Source organism: Polypterus senegalus, chromosome 10 (genome assembly GCF_016835505.1).
Source record: "Polypterus senegalus isolate Bchr_013 chromosome 10, ASM1683550v1, whole genome shotgun sequence".
In the NCBI taxonomy this organism is placed as follows: Eukaryota; Metazoa; Chordata; class Cladistia; order Polypteriformes; family Polypteridae; genus Polypterus; species Polypterus senegalus.
This window is the reverse complement of record NC_053163.1, coordinates 137,414,092-137,435,735: the sequence shown is the minus strand read 5'-3', so window position 1 is coordinate 137,435,735 and position 21,644 is coordinate 137,414,092. Positions and strand designations below refer to the sequence as shown.

The 21,644-nt window shown below is 36.0% G+C and overlaps 2 protein-coding genes across 4 annotated transcripts in view; both read right to left on the bottom strand.

The window, feature by feature from the left end:
- ell (elongation factor RNA polymerase II) overlaps nucleotides 1–2,700 on the bottom strand; it is a 108,049-nt gene extending 105,349 nt beyond the window's left edge. For both annotated transcript variants that reach the window (XM_039766819.1, XM_039766820.1), the window contains exon 1: nucleotides 2,504–2,700. In XM_039766819.1, the coding sequence (XP_039622753.1) occupies nucleotides 2,504–2,638 (135 nt within the window). In that variant the 5' untranslated portion in view covers nucleotides 2,639–2,700. The remainder of the gene's footprint in view (nucleotides 1–2,503) is intronic.
- A 5,034-nt stretch (nucleotides 2,701–7,734) lies between these two features.
- The window catches only part of fkbp8 (FKBP prolyl isomerase 8), a 33,030-nt gene continuing 19,120 nt past the window's right edge, over nucleotides 7,735–21,644 (bottom strand). For both annotated transcript variants that reach the window (XM_039766816.1, XM_039766817.1), the window contains exons 4-9: nucleotides 21,385–21,473; nucleotides 20,942–21,162; nucleotides 19,909–20,081; nucleotides 19,708–19,785; nucleotides 13,307–13,441; nucleotides 7,735–9,718 (exon numbers count right to left, since the gene is read on the bottom strand). In XM_039766816.1, coding sequence (XP_039622750.1) covers nucleotides 9,632–9,718; nucleotides 13,307–13,441; nucleotides 19,708–19,785; nucleotides 19,909–20,081; nucleotides 20,942–21,162; nucleotides 21,385–21,473 — 783 coding nt within the window. In that variant the 3' untranslated portion in view covers nucleotides 7,735–9,631. The remainder of the gene's footprint in view (nucleotides 9,719–13,306; nucleotides 13,442–19,707; nucleotides 19,786–19,908; nucleotides 20,082–20,941; nucleotides 21,163–21,384; nucleotides 21,474–21,644) is intronic.

Genomic DNA, 21,644 nt, shown 5'->3' with positions numbered 1-21,644 from the left:
TAAATAAATGGTGTAATGTACAAAAAACTGTGTTTGGTGGTGGGAGCAGAACAGGCATAGTACACATTGGCAATGAATCTGACCACCAATACCACAATTATTAAAAATTAAAAGAACAGCCTGTTCTTTTACATATCATTTTCAGAGTACCAAAGTGGAACCCGAAATACAAGACGCCTAAACCAGTAAGTCATGTCAAACATATATGTTAACGCAAATATTATTGCAGTATGCAATACAAAATAATCAGCTGACTATGAAAGACTCAAAAAGAACCATATTTTTTTTTATTTATATATATATATATATATATATATATATATATATATATACACATACACACACACACATATATATATGCATATATATATATACACGTACATACATACACACATATATACATATACATATACACACACACATATATACACACACACATATATACACATACACATATATACACATACATATATATACACATACATATATATACACATACATATATACACATTTGGAATGCAATAAGATCAGTGGTGTTGTAGGCTTGCAATTTGGAAAAAACCCAAATCATACAACTTCTAAACTTCACAACTTATTAAACTGAAACTGAAATACGTGTAATACAGAGTATTGCTCATCTCAAAAGAGAGGACAAGCGAGAAAGAAAGAAAAGGAGATATGGTACAAAAGTAATAAAATTTTGGCTACAACACAAGCGCCATCTTAGAAAGAGAAAAATAAAAAAGCAAGTAACAGGACTTTATGTTCACTACATTTTGGGTGTCAGGAAATACTTTGCTTAAAACATTAACAGAAGGTAAGTCACATAGAAGCTATACGCTTCCAACTAATCATCTAACATTAAACAGCCAGAAACTGTTTTTTTATTGCTTCCCACAGGCACAGCAGTGAAAAAAAATCAATGTTTAAAAGTAGACATTCTGGGAAAGAAGAGAGTCAGAAACATAAATATATGCCAAACAAAGTAACTTTTCTATGCAGACAGTGCTAAAAACCCCAGAGAATAAGAGTAATTACACTGATGTTTCAAGACAGGCAATGCCTTGCTGTTTGTTGGGACAACTTATATGCTTATCATATAATCAGGTCACTTCAATAAATGTACATTTGGGGAAAACACAAACAAAAGCTAATTTTAAACACTGATAAACAGCCAAGAGCAACAGCTGAATTGCTGGAAACCATAGTCTGACTCAAAGATAATTAAGAACATTGATTCTCCCTTACCCCACACCAGGTCCAACAGCATTTCCAGCATGCCATTGGCTTCCCTTTGGTTTTTCTTGCAACTTCTCTTATCTTTAGGTGAACAAGTGTTAATTCTCCCAAGAGTGCTAAAGTGCTTAGTGACTGCACACTCAGAGATAAGAAGTTTTACTTACATAAGGCTTATTTTACTGAACTACCAAAAAGATTACAGATTAATAAACGGCACTACAGAACTGAACTATCAATTTAAAATACTGCAGAGTGAAACAAAATACATTTTTATCCACTCCAAGTGTAAATGGAAAAAAAAGGAGATAACACAATTTAACATCACAATTCCAAGTTTATGGTGATATTCAAACTATTATAAGCATCAATGGGTATTCTCCCCCCCCCCAATAATTTTCAGTTTTCCCCCTCCGTGTATGTGCATAAATGTCTCTTTCATCCTTATGCAACTACTTTACATTTGCACACTTGACTCACCTAAAATAGTCACAATATATTGTGTACACAACAAAAGTACAGTATATGCTCCACGAGACCTTTAATATTAGCAACAAACTCCCACTTATGGTATACATATATTTCTGCTATACAAGTACAAAGACTCCACAAGGGGAAAAGTGACCTATATCGAGATGGTGAACGTTGGTTAATAGCATATAAACAGTTAAGTATCACGATTCAGTCTTATGTAAACACGTGGATAGGTAAAGAAACGATTACCACCCCAAAAGAGCGCACGTATGTCTGGCACAGTTAAGTTTGTTTGCTGTCAGGCCGATTTCGCCAATTTGTAGACTATACAAAACTGGACTCACCTCCCCTCCCCCATTTTTACGCTCACACTCAGGCGAGGTACTCGCGTGGCAGGAAGCCTTCTTCCGACGACTAAACAGACAGTTCTGCCATTATTTCAGTTCTGGCTTAATTCAAACAGGTCGAAGTTCTCCAGCGGAACCTCCAGCTAACTCGACTCGCTCATACAAGAGTCGCACTCTGGTACACATTTTCCACCGTACCGCTGTTAACAGCAGAAGTCACGAAGCCTTTCGAACATGCGGTTGTCCCACTGTTTCCAACCCCAACTTCCAGACTCAGAGTGTCTGGCTACCTCCGTACAGGGAGCGAAGAGTTATGACTCGACAGCAATAAATTTGAGAAGTAATCCTGCCAAGCACTCGAGCTCAGGAACGACCAGCCGGCCATCAGTCTCTGGCCGCGGGGGAGGGTCGTCTTACTCTTTTGCAACATTAGCTTCCGTCCTTACCTTGTTGCTCTGGTAGCTCTCAAAGGCCCTGAAGGCGCTGTCGGTGAGCTTAACGTGAAAGACAGACACGTTATTGCCATTGCTAAGCCTTCCGCAGGACAGCCCGTAGCTCTGCTCCTCCTTCAGTGTCGCCATCTTGCCAGCATTCGAGCGCCCGCCCCTTCACTCGCGCACGCACGCATACACAAGACACGCACACGTCTAACCACCTGCTTCATTTAGAAAGCAGCGCGCGCGTGCTCGCTCGGGGGGCACGCTGGGTCGTTAAAGTGTTCTTCACGTCAATCAAATCGCAAAGAAGCAGAGCACAGATGTGCTTAAGGCACTACACTCGACCGTTCTTAGAAGGGGTGTACGGCTGTCTAAAAACAGCCAAAATTAACAGCCCATTATTATAATTGGGAAGAATCGGAGGTCTACTATTGTAATCGACGCAATTATTTTAATTAAATCTTTAAACTCAAATCGCTATGATCACACAAAGTACATAAGAAAATCACTTCTTTGCCTGAACAAAATAGATATCCACTCATAGGGGTGGGGGCTGATTTGTTTCAAACCTTTTTTTATTAAACTTGAGTTATTTGTATTAGAATGCTATTTGTTTTTAATAAAATCACAAAAAAGAACAGATATCCCCTGCAATAATTTTTATCCTCATGTTTTTCCCACTTCTATGTGGGGTCAATGTGCCTAATCAACCTCCACCTCAGTCAAATCCCTTTTCTTCAGATCTTCTTCTTTCTTCATCCAGTTCTGCTTCATTCTCCCTCGCTTTCTCTTCCATTTCCATCACTCTTTTACCCACATATTTATATCCATATCACTTCAGCCTACTTTCCTGAGATCTATCTCTTCTTCTTTTGTGGTACCTCTGATATCAACATTTCTTATTCTGTCCTTCTTTATAATTCCACACACCAATCTTAACATTCTTACTTCTGCCATATCCAGCTACTTCTCCTGAACTCCCTTTACCGTCCATGTCTCACATCCATATCATTAGTGGTCTTAAAAAAAAACCTTACTTTTAGCCTTCGCCTTAATTCTTTGATCACATAATACCCCGACACCCTTTTCCAATCTTTCCATACACATTGCACTCTGAGAGTCATTCCTGCATCTAATTCTCCATCTTGGGCTACCACTGATCCTAGATATTTAAACTTATCCATTCTTGCAGGCTAAATTCTGAATCCTGATCGTCATTAAACCTCAAATATTCTGTCTTCTTCCTATTATTTTTAGTCATCTAACTTCCACAGTCCTCCTTCATTCTTCCAACTTCCTCTTTTTTGGTGTGAAACTACACAATATCATCAGCAAAAAGCCTGCACCAGGAGGATTGGTCTTTTATCCCACAAGTCAACACATCCATAATCAGATCCAAGAGGCAAGGACGTCAAGAAGATTCCTGGTGCAGACCTACTCTAACTGGGATCTTGTCTGTTAGCCCAAGTCTGATTTTAACTCAAGTCCTCACTGTCTCACACAAATCCCTCATTGATTTTATATTAACACCTTATTACTCACATCTTAAAAGAAATTCTCATTTTTAGGGCAATGTCTCTGGTGGACACTACTTGGGTATATAAGTTCTATGTGCCATCAGAAAAGTTTCAGGGAGGGGACCCTAGTGTACACATGTTGCTGCCACTACTCCCTGTTAACAGCAGAAGCCACAAAGCTTGAACATGGGAAAGGCGGTATATAAATAACATTTATTCATTATTATTATTAATAATAATAATAATACTTTGTATTAGTTGCAGCTGCAGAAAAACTTAGCGGCAAACTAAAAAGAGCCCAAAGTTCACACCACACAGATCCGAGCTTGCCAAAGCCAGAAAGTAGAGGTTGTGTGCCTTGGCCTAATGTTTCTTAATTATGTTTATCTTTTTTGTAAGTCGCTTTGGATAAATGCGTCTGGCAAGCAAATACACGTACATGTAAATAACAACGACTAAACATGTCTATCGTTTGATGGATGCAGCTTTGCATTTGTCACCATCCATCTAGATGTGTGCATTAACTGCAGTAAACATATCAATATTAGTGGTTATTGTTTCATTTTTTTTCTAATGCGTAAAAAACTCAAGGTAAATTTCATTTTTAATTATTAGATACAGAAGTTCACTGGTTTTCACAAGGTCAAAATCGAAGAAGAATGTGATGACATGAGACCGGTAATAATTGTTTCTTTCAAGTAAAAATTGTGGCCTTAAAAAATTCTTCTAATATACAGACTGGAACATGAAGTTAAGTTGATTACCTTGCGGACATGCTTCAGCTTTTGAACAAGTTTAATTTAACTCTTCAGGAAACACATACATATATTGAATATTAAACAGTTATAATAAAACAGAAGGCTTGAAGAAGAACATTAAACTTTTGATACAAATAATAGAAAGAACCTTCATCCGTAACTTCAAGCCTTAAAGGACTACATAAATGAGGCAGAAAAGAAAAATGAAGATTACAACTCTAAACCAACAAAAATCTCTCGTAATCAATTTGAAAATTACATTATTTAAATTTGACTATTTTTGTACAAGTCTGGACCCAAGAGAAGACTTTTGACATTTAACCTCAAAAAAAAAAAAATTGGTAAATAGTGGATTAAAAAAAAAAAAGACTGAATGTGAATATGTTTTAAGCAAAATAACATTTAGGATCCTATTCCACTTTCCTTCTACTGTATATGCTTATGTGAAAGTGTTTGTTGACTGTTATTGCAACAAAAAGCAAAATATAAAAATAGGGTTAATATGTCATATATATTAAGACTCTCTTTAACAAAGTTTACACCAAATATTGATGATTTGTGTCATTCTGTGCAAGCACAACCTTCCCATTCAGAATACATATTTACATTTATCTATCATACCTGAAATTTGAAAGTTTTTATCCTGTCTCTTTATATTATGGATATACTTTCTTGATTAAATATTTTGAACATAACTGCTTATTTTGTTAATTTCCCTTTCAGTTTTTAATTTTCATAGGGGTGATGTGAACCAAAAATGTTTTTGTGCAGGGTTCCGCAGTCCCAAAAACATTTATGAAACACTGTCTTAGACTATCACACAACAGCAGTAAATTCATCCACCATTTCTTCTGCAGCTGTTAACTTTTAACACATTATTAACATAACAGGCTGTATAAAATTATTTGCATAATGCACCCAAAAATTCAAGACACAGCCCAATAATGTTTATAAGCCTGCTCATCTTAATCAAACAAAGCTATCAGTTAATGAGGATTATTTGCACTGGTATTCACATTATGGTCGTGACTCCAGTCAATGAGAAAAAATTGTATTCTTTTTTGTTTTTGGCAGATCAAGCTGTTAAGACAGCATTCTAACAACAGGAGTACTTGAGCTGAAATATTATACATTTGTTACACAACACGTACATTACATATTTTAATTTCCTGGTCAAGTTCTTTGGTCGCTTTGCATTATTTTGAAATATTTTTGTCTCCAGTAGAAATTTCCTATTATCACTAGACTTTCAAAGTTCTTCTAAAATGAATCTAGAGAAATTGACTGATTTACAGTACCACACAGTTATTTATACAGTATGCATTCTTCGCACAAGGTCCCAACAATGTAACAGAAAGAGATTTCAACCATGAACAGCAGGATGACACTCAATGCGATTGGATCAAAGCCCACGAAGGTAAGCCCATCTTGTGTGGCTATGACATCAAATAAAACTTAAAAGAAGTGAATATGTAAAGATCACATGCAGCTTGTCCACCTGTAAGTTACAGGTATCTTTCTCTTAAAAGCAAGAATGCTCATGGAGTCATTACTTTTAAATTAATTACATTAAAAGTAACAGAGGAAAATTTGTGCTGCAGGTTTGACAGGGCAAGTGGCATTAACAAATACAGTCCATAAAGGACAAAATAGGGCCTTGAAATACCAACTGTGGACTACTACAGATTGGACAAAGTTGCCTCTTCACTGTTGAAATGGAGACTTGCTTTTTCCAACCACATATCATGCAAGCTGGTGACCCTCAGAAACATGTCTTCTGAACAGATTGTGACTTTGGGTCTGCCATATTTCTTCCTATCAGAATCTCTACCAATTTCCAATCGCCTTTGGATTGTATAGGACACCACTGTACTCAGACAGTTTGATATTTTTTTTTGCAGCTTCTCTAAATGAAATGCAATCTAATTGCCATTTTCTTCTCATCATCACTGATATTATTGTCCAAGTAGTACTGCAGAGGGTATAGTAACACAGTCTGTTCCAACTCTGCTTTAAGTCAGAGGGTTGTCAAGTAATCAACAAAAGTTGGGACACCTGTGCAAATTGTTTGTTGCAACTTGCAAGGCTCAATTTGCTTTAATTGCTGCAGAGCATCAGTAGGTTCTACCCTATTAGTTGTTCCCTGAAGAAGGCCCATTTGTAATACTCTGATATTTCCTATTTTCAGTTTTTACTAACCTAAACTTTAATTTTGAACTTCTGGTAGTTTTTGGCTTACCTTTTCACCATTTTAAGCCATCTATTGCATTTCAACTGATTAAATTTGAAGAAAAACAGTAAAAACTGTGGTGCTCTAAAACACTTGACCAACAGTGTATACTATAAAATAAACAGCAAGCTATTCAATTTTTGGATGGTTAAGTAAACATGGGAAGTAGATTTAGATTTAAGAAATAAGTGTGCTGCACTATATTATGATCTGATAGGAATTGTCGTCATGGTGATAAATCTGCATTATACAAGCTTATCACAGAACATTTTAGAGCTTTGAAGTGACAAGGATCACAATGTGACATAATAAAGTTACAAGGTTTTGTAATCTGGAAGAACAAGGAATCAAAATGAGTAAACTGTTTGAACTAAAGAATTTGATATTTTGTTCTAAAATTTGACAGCCCTTTGTGTGCGGTTGTGGTCCCGAGTGCAATTCTAATTTATTTTCAATAGAATGTACTGTGATTGGACATGACAGGAGACTGGTAAAGACTGATAAGTGGTGACGACAGAGGGACACATTTTTCACTGTGTGGATGTGATACAAGGCAAAGATCATAATAAAAAAGCACAATACTACACAATATTGTAACCTGACACTTTCTTATAAAAATATGCCTATTCCAAAGGAAAATCAAACCATATAAATACAGTATACATACATATAAAATATATAATAAATAAAATGTATATTACATATACACAAAAAAACAGGGAATAAGAATCAGGCAACTATGAAACAATATATTTTAATAAAAGTTTTTACAGGTCAATATTTTATATTTTATATAATTACTTGGGAGTCCAAAAATAAATACACCCAGGATCACCACCTAATTTTCTCACTGGCAGATATTAGGAAGCTCTTTTTTCTAAATTTGCTTTATATTAAATTTCATTTTTTTCTAATAGCCTCCCCAAAATGATAGCTTGGTCCCAAAATATATTGTTCTGCAAGGCAACATGTGGGTTTAACAGCATGATAAAGTCACTGAGAAGTCTTTAAAACAGTGGGCAAAAATATTTCATAAAGAATTGTCAGTTAGGTATCTATGTGCCACTTTCACCTTAGATAGAGTATATAGAATTTTATTAGATCAGCTTATTAATACACTATAAGTCCAACTGAATGCTGCAAAAGCTCCCTAACAGTACAATCTGTATTACCAGAACTTTAAAATGGATGGAATGCATTTTAATCTGGTTTTAATGAAAAAATATTAAAAAGGCAAAATAAATTCCCCTACTAGCTCTGAAAATGCCACATATTACCTTACATAAACATACAACGGATATACAGGCAGGAAGGCGTTTGTTTATTGTGAGTGACATAGGCGAGTAGTCACTGGGAATTGTGTCAGTTTATGATGCTGAGTAACTTTGGTAAAAGTCACATATTTTCACATTAATTAGGGTTCAAAAACTTGCATTTATGTTAAACAGAAAATGGACTTTTCTATATAAGTACAAAAACTAAAAAAAATAAAGAAAGAGTGGCCAGTGCCAGAATATTAAGACAGACAAGTGTATGGCAGGGGTTAGGGCAGCAAGGACCCTTCAATCTCCTTGCCTTTCTGCTCCTACACACTACTTAGCTGTAAATACTGAAATTCTCATATCCTCCGATGATACTTGCCAATATTCTCTGATTATGAAGACTTATTTTTCCAAGCAGAATGTATGAAAAAAATGGGGAGATTCAACCAGCTCCAGAAATGTATTTTAAAGGGTAAGCTCAAAAGAAATACAGGTAAAGTTAAATTATTACTCATTTAAGAGAGGATGACCTGACACCATCTTGCCATGCTGCCTTGCATCCTTAAATGTTTTTTCTTAAAAAAAAAAACAACCTTAAATAAAATCAGGTGCTTGGGGCTCTACTTATCCTATCAGATATGGGTAACTTAGTCTCGCCTCTTTCACATATATTTAGGACCAAAGACCATATATTTAAATGGGAATACAGAAATGAAATTGAGTGTGGCTGTTCCAAATATTACTTTGTCACATGTTTTGGAACCCTAACAGACCAAGGACAATTTCAGACATGACATACAAAGACAAATGTTCACATTACCATTTACTTAAAAATGCTCATTAGCCTGTGAGAAGAAAAATGCAGAAAAAATCTAACAATTAAAGGCCAAATTAAATAATGATGTATATAAACCTAGTGTTATATGACAAAGTAGAGGAGGTATTTACAGTCTCAAAAATTCTTTAAATAGTTTAACAGCAGATTGTGTAACAAGTCAAGTGACAAAGTGTTAGGAAAGAAACAGACTGGCCTGGGATGACCCACTAAATACCGAGTAATCGCCTATGACCATAAACATCAACTTAAGCAGAAATATTTACATGACTCAGCAAAAATTCATGATGGTGCATATTATCCCCTACAGTATATATAACTTTCTTAAACTTCTTTAAAAAGCATCAGAACATTTTAGGTTTCTTCTCTGCGCTTCACTTTGCACGCAATCCAAGCGAACCACAAACAGCAAACCACCATCTCACTTCGTCTGTTGGTTTGTTGTTTAAGAAGAGAGCTGTTTCACAGCCGCCAACAACGTAGTACCATGAGGAAACATTTGAAAGGTGGTCAAGGTCTGCATAGAGGAGAAAAATCAGTTTCTGGCTGCAATGACCACAGACAGGGCCACTCCTCCAATGGCAACAGCTGTTGCTCCAAACAGCCACTTCCAGTTTACATTCTGGAACAGATAATGAGAGAGAAGATATTAAAAACAAATAAATAAAACATAACCAACCTTTTTTGGTATATATCACTTTTCGATAGTGAACACCATCCTTTAAAAAGGTACACTGTAGGTCATAGTACAATTTTACATGTTTGATTAACAACTAGAGCACAAAGAGGTTGGGTGACCTAGCCTACGTCATGCAGCAATTTAGAAGTGCGGAACTGAACTGGCAGTATTGTGGTTTAAAGTTCAACTACCTATGTACAAGGTCAGACTGCCATGCAAATAAAAAGGAAACTCCAAAAAGTCTTATTTAAAATAGGACCCACTCTCTGCTTTAGGGTAAATTAGCCAAAAAATAAGGTTTGAACATTCTTATTAAAATTCTGTAATTATTCATATATTGTTGAATTTAGGTTATCAATTCTGGGTGTTACATATACATTTGTATGTGTACTTTTACAGTTTTTTTTTTTTAATTATGGCAACAGCATCAATGGTAGCAACATTAGGAACAAAAGCCAGCACATCTAACCAGGAAAAAAAATCATAGCCATATTCAGGCAACTGTTACATAAATATAAGAACCATCAAAATACTGTGCAGATGCACCCTATAAAAGGAACACATTTGCAAAGCTGTCTTGTCTTCAGTGTAGTAGTGACAGCCGAGTAATTCCTCGTTAGGACAGAGAGCCCTAAAATCAACCACGAGAAGGATTTTAAATCCTTATGAACCACGTGCACTAGTACCACACTTCATTACATTTACATGAACATTTTTACTTTTTTATTAGTAATTGAGTCTGCATAACATGCAGTGCTTTGACTCATTGTTTAGGATAGCAAGCCATAATAATCAACCATGAAAAGAAGCTTAAATTCTTACAAGCCACAAGTGGTAGCACTTTACTTCACTATATTATTAATATGATTTTAGCTTTGTTTTTCCTCTAAGAATGCAGCGATATGCAAAATACAAATCCTGCACTGAGTAAATACTGTAGCCTTCATACACAAGTAATATTTGAAAACGCAGTCATTCACAAAAACTAGCTTCTCTGTGCACACAAAGTGGTGTGATCTTTAAGAAAGGGGAACTGGACACACTTACATTTGTCTATAATACATTAAGCTCAGACAAAATCACCCATGATTGCTTAAACAAACTAAATATAGTCATTTTATTTTTCCTCCCAACTAAGCAGCTTTTAGGTCCTTGAGGTCACTGTCCAGCTCTCTTTCATATAAACCAAGTCCATATATTTCAGTCTATTTGTGTCTCATAAATAAAGTAACTGAATGGGCTAAATATTACATTGTAATAAGCTTTAAGTAATTATTTAGCAAACAGTATTTAAACTGAAAGCCACTAAGTATTATTATTATTAAGTTAACAAAAAAAGCAAATTTTGAAAGCAAATCACAAGATTAATACAATTAATCTTAGTTAAGTTAAAAAAAAATAAACACACATGGTGCAAAGTAGACTGCATGTGAAAGACACGGTTTCATAAATCTGTACCATGGGACAGTAACTTTGGGCAGGAGACAGAGCTAAAGGAATAAGAGAAAGATTAAAATGAATGGGATCTTTTTTTCTCTTTTACAGATGCAAAAGATATGTAATAAAGGTGGCTTGAATATTTTTAATTGCCCCTCATTACTTTAAATATTATTTGTTAAGCCAGCAACCATAAAATGGAGACTAGTTTTGAATACATTCAAACTTAGGTTAACAATTTTGGAGACTGTACATTTGTACTTTTTCTTTTAACACTTTATTATACAGTATTATACATTTATACAGTACTCAGGCAACTGTTATTTAAATACATGTCATAATAGGTTTCCAGCGCAGGGACACCAGCAGAATGCTACAAGACCATGCAACACTGCCATATGCACTTTGTGATTTGCAGAGGCACCCCGAGTGAAAAATATGTAAAAAAATATTAATGATAATGTAACAGAACACAGTTCCAGCAAGTGTGGCTTGTAAGGGTTTAAACTTCTTTAAAAAAAAAAAATTACGACATGGCTGATTGTGGAAGTTAAGTCCAAAAACAGGCCTACAAAATACCACAGCTTTGCACAGTGTGTATGGAGTAACTCCATGTCAAATATTTTCCGGGTAAAACAACTGTACCTTTACAATTGAATGTCAGCTTTCCCTTCTAATAAAATCTTCTTACATAAATTCAAATTATATTTGTATTGTGACATTCGATTCAACAGCCCTATTGCTGACAGTGAAGACTCTTTAAAATGCGTATTTAAACTGTTATGTTCATAAAAAGAAAATTTCATTAAAATTTGCCTTAATGAGAACAACTTAGCATTAAAAAGTCAAGAAGCTTAAGGTGCTAGTTGTAGATGCTGAAAAAATATTGTTATCGTACCAGAGAAGTGTTTAAAAATTGGTTATAAGTTCACTTAAAAATCAAAAAACAGTTTTTGAGAGCTTTTTCTAGCCCACTGTTCTATTTTGTGAAGGGTGTTGGCTGTACATTTTATTAATTAGCATAGCACGCTAACTGTTCAATCAATACTAAAATTTGGACTTTAGTAACAGCTTTGCACCACAGTACTGGTACCAAAACGATACATATGCAAATAAAGGATCTCTCTCTCCACCCAAAGTTACTCTGCCAAACTCCACTTGCCCTGAGTCAAAGGCAGCCATGTCACATTATGCTACAGTTTCCACTGTGGTCTGTCCGAGACTCAATTTCTTAATTGAGCATTCCCCTTGAGAAATTGAGTATACTCATACACCCAAATTTTAAAAAGGAGCCACTGTTATTATCCCCGCTTGGAGTTTCAACATTGCCGATATAGGTATATTGCAACAAGGAATGGGTTCCCCATTGGAGTTCTGAGCACTCCCTTAAATAAATACTACTTCAAGGAGCAGAGAAAAATCAGAGCATGAGGGGGCCAGTAGACAACCTCATTAACTTGTAGGATCACAATTAGCTGGAATAGTACCATTTAAAAAAGTTGTTTACTGTGTAACACTAATGTGGAGTAACACAATGCTTTACCTCATTCTTTTTGTCAATCTTCCACTGTTTTGCAATCAAATGTCAGCTTTTGCCTTCAAGTAAGACCTTTTTCACATAAATTAGAATTATATTCAAAAAAGTGAGATTTGATCCAACAGCCCTACTCTGGCTTCTCTCTTCTCTCATATTCGAGTGTATAAAAATCCTATCTGTTTTAATTGGTACGAAATCTACCACTTTTTGTACACAGTTCACTTTTAATTAGATGTCTGTATATGTGTTCTGAATGCCTCCTCACAGTGTTGACAAGATGAAAGGTTTGACTACAGAATCCTATAGCCAGATCACAGTATTATCATGTAAACTATCAGAAAATCAGTCACTGGTCGCTTATGGATGAAAGATGACCAGACTGAGCACACTTTATACCCTGAAAAGCTGCATTTGACATTGCAGTAGTGGTCACATATGCTGCATCGCTTTCATTTATACTGTATTCATTATTCGCAATACTAAGATGACAGTGGTTAATTCAGGATACAAGATCAAACACCTGTAGTAATAAGAGGTTATGCTGCTGGAAGGCTTACCCAAGATTGCTTGTTGGTACACTTTAGGGAAGCCACGCTGCTAGGGTTGCCAAGCATCTTTTTATACATTGCTTGTTCTTTGTCTTTCTGCTCAGAGTGCTTCTTCACCAACTTGGAGAGCTCTGCATGGATGGTCTGTTCAAGAAAAGGGTAGCACAGTCAGAATTAGTATTTACGCTGTTCTCATGAGAATGGAGCAGAGCCAGGTGAATAACCCAGCTTTTCAGTCAGGTGGATACTTAGAACTACTACTTGATATCCATTGCATAATTCCTGTATTTGAGAAGAAGAAACACCAGGCATGTGTGAAGTAGTTTCTTAGTCATTTTCTGTTTTTTTAAATGTTGCCATTCAGTGATTAATAAACAGACTTCTCTTTGTGAGAGTGTAATGTATGTTGTAAAGCAAAACAGGTAGAAATGAAAAACACAAGCAAAATAAGAACTGTACTCGAGCAAAGCCAGAACCGTTTAAATAAATGTGCAATTACATATTCAAATACAATCTATATCATAGAAAAAGGTTATTTTTGCTCATTTATTGAGCATACTACTCTACTACATAACATTTATATTCTTTATAGTGTCTGCTGAGCAGTCTAGGACAGGAGCCCATGGACGTTTGTTTTTTTTTTTTAATCCAATCTGCATCATTTGTATTCAAAACATGTTACATACAGCATTTAATGAAGGATTGGTTTTCTCTAAAGACCCCTGTTAATATTTGGTTTGGTGGTATTTGTATATAATTTAACCAGATTATATTTACACCAGCTTTTAACATACATCTTCAGTGTCCGATCATATTTACTTGCACAGCCCAAACAGAAACTGCGAATGACCCAACAGAAAAAAATTTTAAATTAAGGTGATAAACCTTCACAAGAAAATGAATATGACCTTAAATGACGAGCTTTCTTGTTTAGAATGATAACACCTTGATGAATTAATTGCAACACATGCTTAATTATTTCTTACCTTATGTAGATATAGATTTGAACTGACTTAATGTGTGTGATGTCAACAAGTGGGTGACTAGATGAATTTCCAGGAATGAATGAGGGAGTGCATTTGTTAAAACATGTAAATTACATGCAGTCTCCAGGTTAAGAATGAGATCCATTTTCTTTTTGCCTGTGTTTAAGTTGAATTTGTATGCAAGTCGAAACATGTACATAGGGTTCTTATTAAATGTCACTTAGTCAAACGTTCACCTCAGTCTAGTATTTATTTATTTTACATTACTGCACATATAAAACACATAATAAACACTTCCAAATAAAAAAAAGTTTAAAATATACAGAACAGCACATAATACTATAGTAATAACAGTAAGCAATAGTTTTATGTTCATTCAGTACTATACTATAAAGAACATTAAAGAAAACGTTCTTAAAACAGTTTAGATAGGGGAACAACAAAAAGGACAATAATTAAAAGGTTAACACTCATTTGTGAGTTAACACTATACTAACTTTATTAATTAGATAATGCAAAAAATGATGGACTAGTTATTGTGCAGAATAGGCATGGTGCTGCAGAGTCAGGGTTTGATTCTGCTTCTGGAGAGAGGGGGTTTACTACACAAGTCAATTCCTTGAATTAGGCATCAAGGGAGGTTTGCACAGAGCTTTTCCCTTTACTCATCATAAATAGCCTTATAGCAGCCAAGGCTCCCAGTAAGTGTACTGTAAACATGGGTGATCCTCTCTGTATTGGGATCTTGCTCCTCTAACTTTACCAGCCCTGCTTCAATGAGATGAAAAGGTTCAGCTAATTCTTTTGTCAAAAATTTTTTGGCAGCATTGTTCAATGGTACTGTAACAGAAAAACAGGACTGAGATCAGACTAAGTGAGTCACAATGTCACTCTAAACTGTTTGAATAACTACGCAATAGTTCATGCTACTGCAATGGGTTGGCACCCTGTCCAGGATTGGTTCCTGCCTTGTGCCCTTTGTTGGCTGGGATTGGCTCCAGCAAACCCCCATGACCCCGTGTTCAGATTCAGCAAGTTGGAGAATGGATGGATGGATCGTTCATGCTAGCAATGAAAGGGCAGAAAACAAGCTTTCAAATGATTTGTCAGTGATGCCTGTAATCTGAAGTGAAGGCTAAAAATAAACAAGCTTAACATATTATAGTTTTTATTGAACATTCTGTCATAATCAATTGTATTTTTCTCCACTAACTTGTCAATATTTGTCATAAAAACAAACAAAAAGCAATGAAAATACTGAGGTAGCAAAACTGAAATTTTAATTAGCTTTACTTGTAAGACAGCTATCTTAACCAATCAGACCACATAATCTACTCCCTCAAAGCAGAAGTAGTTGCTGTCAAAGGCGCAACCCGCTTCACTCAAATTGAAAAGGACAACATTCATTTGTAAGGCAGGATTTATCACAGTTGGTCAAGTCAGAATTTATTAACCCGGGGACCAGCTGTATATTTGAGAGTATGGTTACTATGGAGCCTGGCCCAATGAGTACTGTATTTGCTCTGTGAGAATATGGCTTCAGGTCAAATCTATCTAGTAACCCCTGCAATAGAGCAATGAAAGCAATACATTAAAGTAAAGCAGATGCATTAAGGCTAAATCTGCCAGAGTTAGAATACTATTCATCACTTTAGGAGAAACAACTGCTGTCCTGGCAGCAAAGGGAAATTGTCTTGATGGATTTTTTTTTTTTAACACTAGAATTACCAGAGCCTACGAAAAAACTCGTAGGTCCGTCCCACCTTAAATCGCTTCTTAAAACTGTTCTCACCTCTCCGCCAGCGTCTTTTGTTAATCTAAATGTGCTGATAAAAGAAAAGCTGCAAGTAGCCGGCTATTCCATCCCCCCAACGACTTAGAACGTGCACGAACTTCTCCCAGCTCATGCCTTGATTGATTATCTGAGAGTGAAGTGGAGTTTTAGAGTGGAAATAATAGATCATTATTTGGAATACAGTAATCCCTCCTCGATCGCGGGGGTTGCGTTCCAGACCCCCCCGCGATAGGTGAAAATCCGCGAAGTAGAAACCATATATTTCTATGGTTATTTTTATATATTTTAAGCCCTTATAAACTCTCCCACACTGTTTATAAATATTCCCCGCAGAGTTATACAGCATAATCCCTTTGTATTCTCTTAGATATTAGGTAAGATTCATTGAAATTATGTATATAAACACACTGTTTATATACAGTAAAACCTAAATATTATTTTAAAGATATTGAGCGTCTCCGATATCACGTTACAGCCATTACGATAGACATGCCACCAGTAATAAATACGTACAATGCAACAAAAATAGTATACAGTAAATGTGTGTGTACAGTGACACTAAGCGTACGTACATGTACTAAGTACTGTAAGTAGAAAATTAATTATGGTTACTCACCAACAATGACACGACGACTTGTCCAATAACAATGAGTTTTATTTTACTGCACAACAAAGGAGAGCGTTACAGCCCTTAAAGGAGCCACTTCAGGCGATTGTGTAGCACTGCCATTGTTCTTCTTCTGGCAGTCTTCAATCCAAATCCCTAAAGCAGATTCCATCAAGACTACTGCCTTATTACATCCACTTACAACTTGTTTTGCACCCTGGTTAAAAGGACACTGCGGCCGTAGATCTTATATTCCTTTCCTACTTTTTAAATAAAAAGAATCGTAGCCTTCAACAAATCCAAAGCGTTTACCTTTTCGGCAATCGTTAACATCTTCCGTTTGCTTGGTACGGCCCTGAAGCAGTAGCAGATCGTTTTGGGAGCCATAATGAAGGGCTTGACTATGCACAAAGATAAACACAAAAGAGCACAACTCTTTACACAGCGAAACACGTTGATGCTGAATGAGCGAGACGAGACCTCCTGGTTAACACTGCATTCAGCAAGCAGGAACTTAACTGCGTGCTCTGATTGGTTAGCTTCTCAGTCATCCGCCAATAGTGTGTCCCTTGTATGAAATCAACTGGGCAAACCAACTGAGGAAGCATGTACAGGAAGTAAAAAGACACATTGTCCGCAGAACCCGCGAAGCAGCGAAAAATCCTCGTTATATATTTAGTTATGCTTTCATATAAAATCCACGATAGAGCGAAACCGCGAAAGTCAAAGCGCGATATAGCGAGGGATTACTGTACACGCATTTCACGTGTGTTCCGTTTCTACAGTAATCCATGTAAACACATTTTTAAAACAGAAACGTTTTTCATATTGTAGTAGTAAATGACAAAATGTAAGCATAAACTATACAGTATAATGTATGAAGCCTGAAGTCCAAATATCAAACACTTTCACAAAAGGTACAAATATAACAGAACAAGTATACTTTTATTCAAAAATATAACTGCGGAAAAAAGCCGCCTTAGCATGCCACATTGACACATACATACTACAGCTGTCACGGTAGCGTAATGGTATCAACTGCTGACTAGTATTCAAAAGGTCATGAGTTCAATCCCGCACGATTCAGTTTTGAGAAGTAAACTGCTTTTATTCTTACTATTTTAGAATAAAAACATACATTTGATTTCAGTGTGTAACAGCCGGTGTAATTTATGATACTTGTAACGGTTAGTTTTTTTTTTATTCACTTTTCATTCTCTCAGTCATGTTCAGGATCCTTCCCAAAACTCCCAACCCCCATCATCTGAGAATGCTGTTTTCACATAAAGATGCACTATAGCTCTGCAGCGTACTTGTGACTGCATTCTCGTACCAATGCTTGCGAACTGAAGTGCCTGCGTGCACTTTTCGTGGCATTACACGTCTATTTTTTTGAGCATGCCCATGTCACTCAAACACAGGAACATATGTTGGTGTACAAGTATAACAAAACAAGTGCACTTTTATTCTAGACTATAAGTGAAGAAAAAATAAAGCAAGTTACAGTAGGCGGTTGATACGACAGCTTGTGTGGTGCAATGCTAAGAACTGCTGATTTCCGATCCGTGCTATATAAAATCATCACATTCAAATATTAACAATTCCCACACACCCTTCCTACATTCACGACATGTGTACTTAGCTCTCTGTGCTATGGTTCCTATTACACTGAATGAGCACCTGACATTGTACTTTCTTCCCTATATAAATAACATTCGAGTATAGCGCGTCTCCGAATAAATCACATTTGAGTTATAGCGCGTCTTTATGTGAAAAGAGCAGTATCAGATTGGGGATGGGGTTGTGAGCGCGACTGAGAGAATGGAACTGAATTAAAAAAAAAGCTAACCTTTACAATTATCATGCATTTACACTGGCTCTTACAGACTGACTGAAATCAAATGTATGTTTTTATTCTTAAATAGTTCAGTACATGCAATATTATTTGAAAATGAACAGAGTCAGATCGGGCGCATATTCAAACGCGATCTGACGCTGTTCGTTTTCAAATAACATTGCATTAGTGCAATGATGTTTTTACATATATTGTCTCTTTCATTCATCTTGCGGTTTGTAATCAGTGACCTCGTGTTTTTTCCCCGATCTTGCCAGTTCGCACATGTTGCTGTATGGTGGTGTTTCTTTTGTACTCCAGGACATGCAGAGGACAGAATAGTACAGAGCAGTAAGTTCAGCGCTATATGCAATCAGACAGACAGACAGGCAGAGAAGGCACCAGATATATAAACAAACAGGGAAGGTACTGTATAATAGATATATAAAAAAACAGCTAAGGGGATAGATATATAGATAGGTAGGAAGGAAAGGCACTATATGATAGGCAGACAGGGAAGCTCCTATATAATCATAAAATTACTGTTATTACTATATAGATAGACAGGGTGTTCAGGCAGGCAGAACAGCGAAGGTTAAAAATAAATAAGTTTTCTCTCCAGCGGGGAATTGAACTCTGATCTCTTGAAGTACAGCAAGTCTACTGCTCTCTAAGTGACGAAATCTTACCAGTACGCCACGGAAGCTGTTGTAAAAGTTTTGAACCTTTTATGAAAGTGTTTATTTTCTCTTTGGCTGTCAGGCTTCACCATTTTATAGTTTATGTCTACATTTTGTAACATTTATTACTAAAATATGAAAAAGTATCTGTTTTAACATTGTGTTTACACAGATTACTGTAGAAACGGAACACACATGAAATCGTGTGTTCCAAATAACAATCTATTATTTCCACTCTAAAACTCCACTTCACTCCCAGATAATCGAGGCATGAGCTCGGAGAAGTTCGTGCATGTTCTGAGTCGGTGGGGGGATGGAATAGCCGGCTGCTTGCACTTTGTTTTTATCGGCACATTTACAGGACAAAGGAGGCTGACGGAGAGGTGAGAACGATTTTAAGAAGCGATTTAAGGTGGGACGGATCTACGAGTTTTTTCGTAGGCTCTGGTAATTCTAGTGTTAATCACAAAATATTTAACTACTGAAAACGTTCTAACCTGTAATTTACCTTGTTGGACGGTTCAAGCTTCAAAGTTCGTCTTAGCATTGAAATAGCTTCCGAGTATTCTCCTTTCAGAGCCAGCACCTGAAGAAAGAAATAAGGGTAGTATCCCAAGATCTACTTGTAAACTACATTGTCACCATTGTCTCATTAAGGAAGCTACAGCTTCAAGTCCTAGCTCCAACAGCTGCACAGAAACTGTCTTACCTTGCCTTTCCTAAAAAGGGCTTTGATGTTATCTGGTTGATGCTCCAAGACCTGATTGCAAGACTTTAAAGCCATCTCGTAATGTTCTAGCTTCAGCTGTGATGCTGCCAAATTGTTGAGACATTTCACTTTAATATCCAGCAGTTCAGCCTCTTCTTCTGGAGTGATATCAACTGTAAACCCAAAACAACCACAGTAAAACAAAAAACTGGAAAAAAAGTATGGCCCAATGGAATTTTAAATTACAAAACATAAACTGTTATTGGAAACATGACATTTGGGATATTGCATATTACGATTTACTATAAGCTTGCAAAATATGCATAGCTACTTAGGAAGCCTATGATTCATACATACTATGACTATTATTATTACTACATTAATATTATTATAATTATCATTATTAAAATTATTATATAATTAAAACATGAAAAAAACATGAAGACACATTTCCACTGTATGAGCATGACCTACTTACTAAATTGTGTTGGACTATGCATCATAAAATTGTCATTTTCACCCTCACTAATTATCTACTTTATGATCCTGACGCTTTACCTGCTAGAATTCCAATTGTGCTAATATGTAAATTACCTATGCAAATATGACTCTAAGATGCCTACAATAAAAAGTATCATTTTAATAAATAAATGTATTAGACATCAAAAAAAAGTTTTCTGTATTGCAAAAAAATAAATCTAAGCCGCCTCCACTTTCCAGCCACCTACCACCTTCAACATACCACCAACCACCCCCTTTGATTGTTGCATATCTGACTGACACCTTCAATTAAAGCAACATTGATACACTGATTTACATACAGGTTAAGCAACAATGAGACAGAAACTGAACCAGAAACTTTGTTTTATGGAGTCTCATGCCTCCAATACTATAGGATACTGCCTACCACGATTAACCATGTCACTAAAAAAACTTATTAAAATGTGGCTAGCACCAAAAAACATTTACTGATATATTGAGCATTGTCAGATATTAATTCAAAATATTTTTAATAAATTAAATAGCAATATACCTCTTGAACTTGAACCTGTCACTTTCTGGGCAATAGTATATGAGTTGACGGCAAAAACATAGTCACCCCTCTGGTAATAAAAATTACCACGCTCTCGTTTCTTGTCAGCCAGTTCAATCTTCTCTTGAGGTGTCATGTCCTCCAAGTCTGGGGCATCTACTACCTGCAGTAATTGCACTTCCAGATTAAGGCTGGTGTTTGGAGATACACAGGGGTCAGTGCTGAAAGATATAATTGAAGCTAATGAGGCTGTAAAAGAAATTTAAGATATCCCAAATAAAGCAAACAATGTCTTAGATTCTAGGCATAAGACTTAAAGAAAATACTCTTGCCATTAAAAAATAAAAACATTTTTGTCTCTATTTTACTAATTTAGTGTAATTAAGTATTTAAAAAGCCAATTAGAGCTTTTCATATCGGCTTGTATAGAGTTACAATCTTACCTCCCCTGACAGCCATAAGCATATTTGGCATCAGTAAAAATTAGGGCTGTCTCATTGACTTCCATTAGTTGCACCGTGAGATCCAGAGCCTGTAAACAAAAATACATTCCGTATTAAGCGTGATACAGATATCTGTAAGTGATTGACTAAGCTTAAAGCTGAATATCCGCGAGCATGAGGAATGATCAACTACAACTTAATTAAATGTAGCTCTTTAGTATCTACTCGTCTATCGATATATTTACTTAACATGCTTTAAC